Genomic DNA, 10,756 nt, shown 5'->3' with positions numbered 1-10,756 from the left:
TCCACACTTTCGACAACGAGAAAAGCATTCAACAAACTCACGACCACACGGCAGCACTTGCGTACACTTCTTTTTCTCGACTGAGAACGACCCAAGCAACGGAGCACTGTGATCAATCGATGTGTGCAAAAGCTCGCTGAAAAGATGTTGTTTTGTTTGCTGAGTGTCGATGAGTGACTGCTGTCATGTCATTTTATTAAACTGGTTTTATTAATTCCAATGAGCTGGATTACCGAGGTGAGCAGTCGGTTAAGTTGTGTGAGTAAAATCCCTGTACGATACATGCATTAGTGACGTCACTAATTGCGTTTACGTTGATTTTTTGGATTACTAAACAACCATATTTCACGATCTGCTTCACCTCTTTCTGTACTCTTTGTATTCATTCCATACCTCATCTATACAAGGTGTGCTGATCTAGGTCTCACGTATGTGTTGGTAGAGGGAAAAATGTCAACTTTGTGGGAGACGATGGTGACGACGTCATAACACTCGAAAGCAAATTTGCACTAGCTTTCATGCTAAAAAATACTGGCTTTTCAGTCAAAAGTTATTATACGTCGTTTGGTGGCCCCATTAGTTACTCAAGTCAAATTGTACTTACCAGAATATTCGGAAGAATTATCAATCACGTGTCCCGATAAATCCATAAGTTCCATACAAAAAATGTGACAAAGGGGGGAGCGGGGGTTGAAAATGGACCAAATTTGCGTGACATATTGCAGTGAAAATGTAAGCCATACTGTTTTCCAATCATTTCTCTAAACTTTTTCATCAAAAAATGGATCATTATGCTTCTTCCAACGTTCCATGAATTTACGAACGTAAACAAACACTGGAAAAGACACGGTTGGGCTTAACGCAAAATGCGTTCTGACAGCGTTTGCTACCAACTGATAGCGATGAATCGATTATTTCAGCTCTACCAACATTAAAAAAAAAACCACTCCGCATCACCCAGGCTGCGCCTTTATCGACTGAACTAAGGGAGGCCCCAACACGACAGGCGTGATACATTTATTACATCACACTCTAAAGGGAGGGGCCCAACCTTAGTGACCAACCAATTTCGATCAACCATAAACCATCACGAAATTATTAACCTAATGGGACGATAAGTTCAGGAGAATAGATCAGCAGGAATGCTTGAATTTTATAAAACTTTTATTTACATGACATCGAATGCAGCCTTTAATCTACATTCTCTGGCGCTTATAACTTTCGCGCATTCTACTTTTTGCCCCAATGCTTATTTTTGAACTTTCCACCCTTATTACCAAACTTCCCGCGCTGGTTCTGATGCTTATGCTGACTTTCATTATGATGTTGCTCTGCTGCATCACCAGATTGCTTACTCTGGTTGCCGCCGTACTTAAGCTTATTGTGGAACTTTCTCGGATTGATACCGAACGCCCGCAGTCGGCTGTCGGTAACATTCGTGGGCGCTTGGTTCGACTCGAAGTGGCTCTTGTGCTTGCGGTCCTTATTGAACGTTTGGTGTTTTATTTTCTTCGAGTGTGGTTTGTTCTCTTCGGATGCAACCTGCTCGGTATCTTCACGTTTACGTTTCTTCGACTTTTGATGCTCCTTTGCAGGTTTTTCTTGCTTTTCAGCCGTCGTGGTTTCTTCGAGTTGTTCAACATGTTCGGTATTCTTACGTTTCTTCTTGGATTTCTTATTTTCTGCACTCGTTTCTGTTGCTTCGACAGTTTCTTCCGTAGCATCCGATTTCTCATCCGATTTCTCATCCTTTATAGAACTTTCATCCACAGTTGGTTTCTTCTTTTTCTTTTTCTTCTTTTTACCTTCCGCTGAGACGGTTTCAGGATTCTCGACCGAATCCTGGTCGTCCAGTTTGGTTATCGTGTTTACCTTTTTCTGCTTGATTTCGTCGTCTTCGTCACTACAATCGGACCAATGGGAATTGAAATTATCTTAAATTCATTATAATATATTAAAAATGTACCTCTTTTCGTCCTGTGGAGTATACAAACTTGGCAGGATTTTCCTTTTGAGTTCTTCATTTTGAGCCTTCCGTTTGTAGACTTCAATTTCACTCAATTCTGAGTATTTCGGTCGAATTTGAACGGTCTTTTTCACGCTAGCCCATCGATTTAGCTCTCGAGTGTTGGCCATCAAAATCTGAAATGAGATTAATTTTTATTTTCTTATTTGTGTTCCAAGTTGACGAGTCAATTTACTCAACACAGAACGTTTCTATGAATTATTTGCGACAGCGTACTATTTTATTTAGGAATATTTGTGCCTATATTCATCATTCATTTCTATAGAGAAATGTTGAGACTACAGATATAATTCGTGACGTCCCAACTAAAAAGCAGTTGATCCATCAGAATAATAACTACTGTGTTACCTGACGCATAACGAATATACGTTGCATCCGCGTTATGTTAGATTAGACGAGATTTACGATGCAACGGATGCAACGTATATTCGTTATGAGTCAGATAGCACAGTAGAAAAAAAAAGGAAGCCGTCTCAACTATTGAATCTTGGAAATTGGGAGGAATCATTGGGGTAACCAATTGAACGGTTTGGAATGGAAGAAAGGATTGCTTAATGTCTTGTTGCTGGATAGGATGAGAGCTCTTCTCCCCACTTCTTGGATAGAAGTAAACTGAACACACTTTACCGAAATTAAAATTTAAAAAGTTATTCTGAGAAAGAATTGATAGGGGAAATGGATGTAATGTCGGCCTAAATGCCTCTAATTTGGACCCATACATAAATTCACCGATCGACTAAATTTTCAATAGCGACCAAAAATATCCATTAGTACCGTCCCAATGATGTGTTCATCTAGATAAAATTGATAAATAGCAGATTTTAAGCGATGGGCCCAATCTTAGATCCATAGGCCAACATTAGAGCCACTATCCCTAATATTTATGCATTCATATAACCAGTTTTCAGCAAAATCTTATACATTCATTGGGCCATCTTAATCTCACGCTTAAGATTCTCATGCATTTACACGCACTCACACTCACAGCGCCAAAAAACCATTCTTAAAAGCCGCTGAAACGTCTAACACTTCCCAACAAACAATCGCCTGTTGAAGAAACTGCATGCTTAATAATACTTGTACAATTTTTAATAATAACTTCTGTTCAGATAGTGGTATAAGAGTTATTATGCTGACTGTATTCACCTTTATTCAGTAATATTTGAAAGCAATGCAATGGAATCTAATAATGGAGATAGAAAACAAATATTATACGTCTAATAAAGCATGTTATTAAATCAATTCAAAACAGTCGAATCAAAGCGTCAATGTATGTGCAAATTACGCTTATTCAGTTTGTTATTAGTTTTTTTTTTAAACTTTATTAAAGAGATTTTTAGCCTTAGGCTAGTCATCTCTAAGTTTGTTATTAGATCAAACTTCTGGTTCTGAATCAGACTACAGAGTTCTATCTTGATAGTGCTTTCTGTGTTGCAATTATTTGACAACCGTAATAACATGTTATAACTCTCCAGTCTGGACAGCGTTTTATCCACATCCCTCAGGGCCCGAGAAAAACAACCCACGATACCTGTTAGAGACATCTTGGCGAACCGAGATCTCGACCATTTGAATTTAATTTATGTGTTTTTAAAACGGATAGATCTGAGGATTTAGTAGTTAGTGTCATCTTGTGTTTTCCCAAGTTGTTAGCTACCCATCGGTGTACCCCCATGTTTGTCTTTTTCATCAGAGTGTCGCTAAGTTAGAGATCAAGAGCACATTGCTCTCCAAACCTTGTGTTCACAATCCCTACCCTGCCATCCATTTGTTACAATTTGTTACCCCTAACTTCGAGATAGCCGCGAGTAATCGGCCCCCGCTGTACTAACGTTAGTTTTAAGTAATTTTGAGATCTAATCAATGAATATTGGCTCCGCAAAGCTACAGCAAATTAGCCTGGAAAAATAAACACATTTTTGTTTCGCAAGGCAAAACTCGTAGGCGAATGATATCAAGCGAAAGATTTGAGTTTATGAGATTTAGAATAGAACTCGACAGTGAGCATGCATAAGGGCGTATACGCGATGATCGATTCTCTTCGTCAATTTTCTCCGTTGTTAATAACTCGCTAGATTTAACGTTTCTCGGTGCGTTTGCTGTTGCTTTTGATAGCCAATACATCTTGTTACTACTCTGCATTGAACAAATTCTTGAAAATTGTTTCGCTTAGCAGTAGCAATGCAAAGAGAAAATCGATGAAGAGAATCGATCATCGCGTATTCGCCCTTATGAATGCTCACTGTCGAACTCAAGAAGTTACCCGGAAATTCCACGAGAAAACTCATCCCCTGGAAATCCTGTTAACTTGGTTTGCAGAACGTAGTCCATACGTTTTCTGATTACTCCACCAATCCAAATCGTGCTCCCACAAGCTTCTAATAGTGCTCCGTAATGCTTTTGTGAATCATGATATTTGGCTAGATATTTGGTAATGTTAGACAAAGCAAGCAACCGATCCAGGATGGTGAATTTAATTAATATATTTGGGCTACAAATGGTGAGTCGACAATCTGGAAGGAGTGTTGTCCCAACAGCTCTGGTCCTCACAAGTTCCTACCTCACGCTTCCACGGCCCTACAAACAATTTTAGCTGCCGACAGTAGCTTATACAGCTTATCTGCATCTTAAATTGTTAGTTGGGGGGTCAGCCGATGACAAAGACCGCCAGCAAAAGATGCTGGTAGCGTAGCCTGGGCAATGCCACCACGATAAAACAATGAATCCGGATCGTGGTGATAGCCAAGTGAGGAGGTGCGACCCTCGAGCGTCTGTTCACCATGGAGGTGCGACTCAAACAGCGTCTGTCTCGGAGCGAGCGGCTGAATAAGAAATGTTGTATCACGTCAGCTACAGCCTACCTACGTCGGTAAGGTAGCATACCGAAACCTCACCTTTACTCAGAGAAACGAAGAAAGTGAAAACAACGCACGACCCGGCAACGAAATAAGGACAAGAAATTGAAAATCTGTTCTTGGAATGTCAGAACCTTAAATGAACCTGGACGAGTGGGCCTTTTGGCTCGTGAACTGCAAAAAGTGAATGTGAGCGTAGCTGCTATTCAGAAAGTACGGTGGCCTAAATCTGGAGAACGTGAATTCCGGGCGGTGGATCCCATTGTCAACACTTCCTTCAAATATCATATCTACGACAGCGGTGGCGATAGGACAGAGTAGGGTTCAGGGAAGCAGATGAAGCGTGTTGTGCGGTGGAGACCGATGAAACTTATAATGAGTCCCTAAACACGACGTGAAGATTGTAATCGGAGATGCAAATGCGCAGGTTGGTACAGAGAGCCTACATACCGCAACCAATGATACCGGCCTGAAACTAATAAACTTCGCTGCTGCTAGAGGTTTGGCCATCAGTAGCACCTAATTTGCACACAAGAATATCCGAAAGCACACCTGGAAACATCCAAATGGCGAAACTTGCACTCAGATCTATCACATGTTGGTGGATAACCGGCATTTCTCAGATGTTATCGATGTAACGACTTTCAGGGGGCCTAACATTGACTCAGATCATTATCTTGTCTGCAAAATTGTGCGCGTCTATCGACCGTTACGAACTCAACGAATTAGAGATCGATGCGTTTCAATATCCATCGCTTGTCCCTTGCTGCTGAGTATCGCCAGAAGCTTGATGAGCGGATTATCGAAACCAACGTGAACGAGGACCTCAACAATCTGTTGAACACAATCCACGGAGTGGTACACACAACAGCACAAGAAGTGATAGGTACAGCTCAAAGACGATTGCTAACAGATAAAACAATGGTGGTTGCCAGCTTTTGTAAACAATGACTTCTCTCGTTGATTTATCGAAAGTCATGGCTCTCCCTAGCAAATTGACGTCACCATCCTTGAATTCCTAGAAATCAACGAGAGAATTAATTTGTTATTGTTATTGCTCAGCTCACACCCTGGCCGACTATCGCCCGCCCATCTGTACTTAAACTAGGTGTGAATCTACGGAAATTTTGGTTGTGGCCTATGCTAGACCGTATAGCATAACGACTTTCTTCCACCAGCAGGCCTGTTGCTGCCGTGCACTGGCTTCAGATTTGTAAGAGAATAAAAGAATAGAGAAGAGTGATAGAGTATTATTTGTTGTTTTTTTCTGAAAAGAGAAGATCAAAAACAGCACGCCGACTTGTTGTGCTGCATGAGCTATGTCCGCTTTCATTCCCGCTTCTGCGGGTTACGTCCCTCTTAACGTGCTCACTCACTCAAGTATCCTGGGAACCTCCAGAGATGCAGAGGGCCAACATGAGAAACCTCCCTTCTGAGCGGTTGCTTGACCTGGGCCCAGGTCAAATTCCTATTGGTTTGCTTGATTTCCTTGTTGGAGTTTTGCTGCCATAAGCCCCTGTGCCACGCTTACCTGCAGTGATATTATTTTTATTTTTATATTGTTTTTCGGCTGCCAAAACACTGCCAGCAACAATTTCCATTGGGGATCATTTGATCATGCAGCAAACGTCATTCCCATGTTGCTGGTTTCCTGCACATACGACTTTTCCTAGATACAAGCTTCGTCCAGTATACATTGGCTGTCTCCAACCGGCATGATCCTTTCTGTCTGCTTCCTCTTGCCGGTGCAAGTTTGATTCTTCTTTTCTTGTTCAAACTTCCTCGCTACTTCCCTCCTATTGAACTTCTGGTCGTGTTCCCATTTGTCCTCAGGCAGTTAATATTAGTACATGATAGGAAGAAAGAAATAGAACAAGTTAAGTGTGAGCCGCATGCATTGGTTACTTATTTGGGTCATGGTGTTGTGTTCCCTATTTATTTGCCCCTATTTCGCTCTCAGATCGCAACGTTTAACTCATCCGCTTCCCTCACACTATGATGGTCGGAAAAGAGCACCCATATTTAGTAATATCACGCGAATTGCGATGCAGAAGATATTAATAGTATACTAATCTGGAACTGGTCTAAGACATATAACCCAGTGAGTATTGACACATCACAATGTTGTGATGGAGCACGGACGTGAGATTTACTAGAGTATTAAATGCAAAGTAAAACATTGTCAATCCCCTTATTCTTGGGCAGGGCCTGACGATGTGAATCTGATTTTGATCAGTGAACAGGCCCTATATGGTACATTTTATCACTATGAACCTGTCATTTCTAGCCTATCTGAACTACCCAATAAATGGAAACCACACTCTGTCCTATCTCAAATGCCAATGGTTTAAATGTATCAACATATAAATTAGAAATGACGGTCAATCAAATAAACCAGGTTTCAGAATCGTCCAGTGGGCAGTGCGCTCTACACTCCAAGTTCCCTTTCTTTCAAATTCACCCCAAATTTTATATTTTACCCCTTTGAGTGTTGATTAATCACAATGAAACATTGTGACAGAGCACGGACCTGAGGTTACTAGAGTATTAAATAACCTAGGTCCTATTTAGGATTATATCTGAAAAATCCAAATTTGGCCAACGCCCACCAGAAATCAACGAAAGAAGTTATTGCTTACAAAAGCTGTTACGCCCTAATTTCAGCTCTATCTAGACTTTGAGACATTATTGAATGGAGAGAGTGAAGGAGTATCAAGAAACAGTGTAAACATCGCAGACGACGATCAAGCTGTGGAGCCTCCAACGCTAGACGAGGTTAAAAAGGCAATACGTGAGCTGGAAAACAATAAGGCGTATTCTAATGAAGATAAGGAAGGATGCTAAATGGTTGGATGGTCTCATTTGCCCATTATTCAAAAAAGGACACAGACTAGAGTGCGCCAATTATCGAGGAATAACTTTTCTGAATTCGGCGTACACATTACTGTCACACGTTCTGTTATAACAGATTGAGACCGCTTGAGGAGTCCTTCATCGGTGAACACCAGGCTGGTTTTTGTGAGGGCCGATCAATGACGGATCAAATGTTAACCCTGCGTCAAATCCTTTATAAATTTCGGGAGTACAACTTGCAGGTGCGATTTCGACCTCGTTCGTGACCTTAGATGGATTGAAGCAGAGCGATGCACTTTCAAACTTACTATTCAACATTGCTCTTGAAAGAGCGATTAGGAGAGCTGGTGTGCAGAGTAACGGTACCATCATCACATGCTCCTTGCCTTTGCGGACGACATCGATATCATCGGAATTGACCGTAGAGCAGTGGAAGAGGCCTTTGTGCCTTTTAAGAGGGAGAAGGCGAAGATTTTACTCACGATAAGTTCTACCAAAACGAAGTACATGGCAGCATAGTGGTTTTGGTAGTGAAGTGGTGTTAGATGGTGAACAAATTGAGGTAGCCCCGTAGCTTGCAAACGAAAACGGAATTAAAAGGAAATAAATTAACACACCCAAATCCATTAAGAGGTTCAACAAAATTAAAAGATTGATCGTGTCATGTTCCAAACGAAGTGCTCCTATAACGAAAAACATAAAACCCCCTGTTTTAAAGCAATGAATATAATCTATGATCTACATTTCTAACCCATCCAATCAGACCTACCTCTTCCACGGTCAATCCGAAATCATTCGGCAACGTTTCCACGTACCGGAAGCGACATGGTGTGTTTCCAATTATGTCCTCGTAATCGAGCTTGTAGTACTCGTCGATGTACTCTCCGTAGGTCTTCTCGTCTTCCGGATCGAACAGTGGCTTTTCCTTCTTCAGCGCTTCCGCAAACTTGGAAATTTTCTTGCCTTTCTTTGTCTTCTTGGAACCACTGGCCTCCAGCAGTTCTTCCTCTAGATCTTTCTTATCTTTCTTCTTCTTCTGATTCTCCTCGTAGTCGGCATCCATTACAAAGTCATCGTCCTCGCAGTACGGTCCATCAGCATTCTGTTGCTGTCCATCTGCATCAATCTTTTCGCGATCATAATTCTCAATGCCCATCTCTTCGTCCAAGTCTGGAAACTCCGGCTTCTGGTCACCTTCATCGATCCCATAGTAGTCGTCATCAAACATCCGTTGCATCCGCCGGTCGTGCTCTTCCGGATCGAAATCCGATTCCAATTCCTCCTCGTTCAGTGTCATATTCTCCGTCGCTGCAATTTCCTTCAACTTTTGAATTCTGTCTTTGATTTCCTGCAATTTAATTGCCTTCAACTCTTCTAACTCCCGTTTCTGCTGTTCTTTTTCTCGTTGCTTTCGCTCTTTCAAAACCTGTCTCTGCTCCTTTCTCCTATTGCGCTCAATGCGAACCGATTCTTCTACATTTCTAGGATACCTTTTGATGTACTCCGCATCCGGTTCCTCAAATCTGAAATTATACTGCCTTTCGTATTCCTCCTGCTTCTCGAGTTCCTCCTCATCTTCCGACGTGGCCACTATGTCATCGTAGGATGGTACTTCTCCGGAATTATCAACGAATCTTTTGTTCAGAATGTAATCCTTCAAAAATGCATCCTCCTTGGACAGCGACTTACTGCTCCAGAATTCCTTCAACGGTTGCAGCGGTTTTACCTCCTCCGAAGGAACATCCTTAGCTTTTTTATCCGACAACCAAGACAAGTAATCCGCTTGTTCCCGTTCATTTTCCTCCTTGCTTTTACTCCTCTCCTTTAGTAGTCCACCCTTCTCTTCTTCCTCTGCCTCATCGTCCGTATCAATCTTGCTAAGCGCCTGTCTGATCTCGTTCTTGATCTGCTCCTGCTGCTGCACCAACGAAGGCGACTCCGGTCTCGGTTGCTGCCGTGGATTCTCATCTTCATCCTCGTAGACTCCACCCTTCTCCATAATCACCTTCCTTTCGTAGTCCTTCAGGGTCATCGGTTTCTCCTTTTTCTTTCGCTTCTCCAACGCTACTTCCTCCACCGGTTTAACATTTTCGAAGAACGAGGGTTTTTCCTCGTACTTTGCCAGATCACGCCGCTTCAAGTAAGCCAGCGTTCTGAAAAATTCTTTATCAAAGTCCGGATCGACCACTTCCTCGTCCGTCGTTTCATCCTCGCTGGACGAAGATTCACCCTCTGAGTCCAAGTTTTTCACTGTGAAAAAAGGGATCCGTCATCTCCGTCCTTAATCAAAAAACATCAACTCACATTGCCCCAAAACCTCCTTCTTGCGAAACTCATCGTAGTGTTTGGCGTAACTTTTGTTGGTCTTAAACTCGATTTCATCCTTTTCCTCCTCCTGGTCAGACTCGTGGAACAATGGAATCTTACCCATGGTCTTTCTTTTATCCTGTTGGTGCCGTTTTCCGAGAAAACTACAGATTATTCACAAAACTTTTAAACAAATTACTCAAACGGAGCACATGTTGATGTTTACTAGTGTTATGTTAAAGTAGACTGCCAGCATAAATATCGTATACAAACGTGGCTCGAGGCCGAAACGTCAAAAAATGAGTTACCCATGCAGTTAAATTGGTGAAAGCTCCCGGGAATGAAAGCTTCGGTATCTCATTATGACTGTGCACGCTATTTCAAAACTCCCAAATTAGGGTAGAATCCACCCGGATCGGTCCAAACTGAACCTACCCAACAATATGTCAACATGTATTTACCCAAATCTGGGTGAACGTACCTGCGACAGAAACTGGGTAACGGTTACACAGATGTTGACATTTTTTACAGGGTAAACTTTGCTTTTAATCTAATAGAAATTAGATTATATGACCGCTGCAGAAGCTCTATCAAACATAACCTCACCCGACTAGCTATTCTAGCCCGTTATTGATTGTTGAGGTCGTATTGTCGGAAAAATATTTAACTACGGGATACGACATTAAAATACCCAAAAAAAAAAGGATTTTAAATA

General features: G+C 41.8%; 1 protein-coding gene across 1 annotated transcript; it reads right to left on the bottom strand.

Moving 5' to 3' along the window:
* Positions 1 to 1,194: 1,194 nt before the first annotated feature.
* On the bottom strand, positions 1,195 to 10,260 carry LOC135699534 (protein KRI1 homolog). Its single transcript, XM_065219812.1, has 4 exons — positions 10,039 to 10,260; positions 8,504 to 9,984; positions 1,967 to 2,142; positions 1,195 to 1,903 (listed from the first exon to the last, which is right to left on the bottom strand). The coding sequence occupies exons 1-4, from the start codon at positions 10,163 to 10,165 to the stop codon at positions 1,231 to 1,233; spliced, it is 2,457 nt and encodes an 818-aa protein (XP_065075884.1). The 5' UTR covers positions 10,166 to 10,260; the 3' UTR covers positions 1,195 to 1,230.
* Between the last annotated feature and the right edge of the window lie 496 nt (positions 10,261 to 10,756).

This window comes from Ochlerotatus camptorhynchus, unplaced genomic scaffold, assembly GCF_037179485.1.
Source record: "Ochlerotatus camptorhynchus isolate MF236.1 unplaced genomic scaffold, CSIRO-AGI_Acam_v1.1 ptg000112l, whole genome shotgun sequence".
Classification (NCBI taxonomy): domain Eukaryota; kingdom Metazoa; phylum Arthropoda; class Insecta; order Diptera; family Culicidae; genus Ochlerotatus; species Ochlerotatus camptorhynchus.
This window is presented reverse-complemented; position numbering and strand designations above follow the sequence as displayed.

Coding starts and splice junctions, on each gene's coding strand:
- LOC135699534 (XM_065219812.1), bottom strand. CDS start 10,165: ATGGGTAAGATTCCATTGTTCCACGAGTCTGACCAGGAGGAGGAAAAG. Junction 9,985..10,038: donor GAAGGAGGTTTTGGGGCAAT/GTGAGTTGATGT, acceptor CTTTTTTCACAG/TGAAAAACTTGGACTCAGAG. Junction 2,143..8,503: donor TCGGATTGACCGTGGAAGAG/GTAGGTCTGATT, acceptor ATCTCATTTCAG/ATTTTGATGGCCAACACTCG.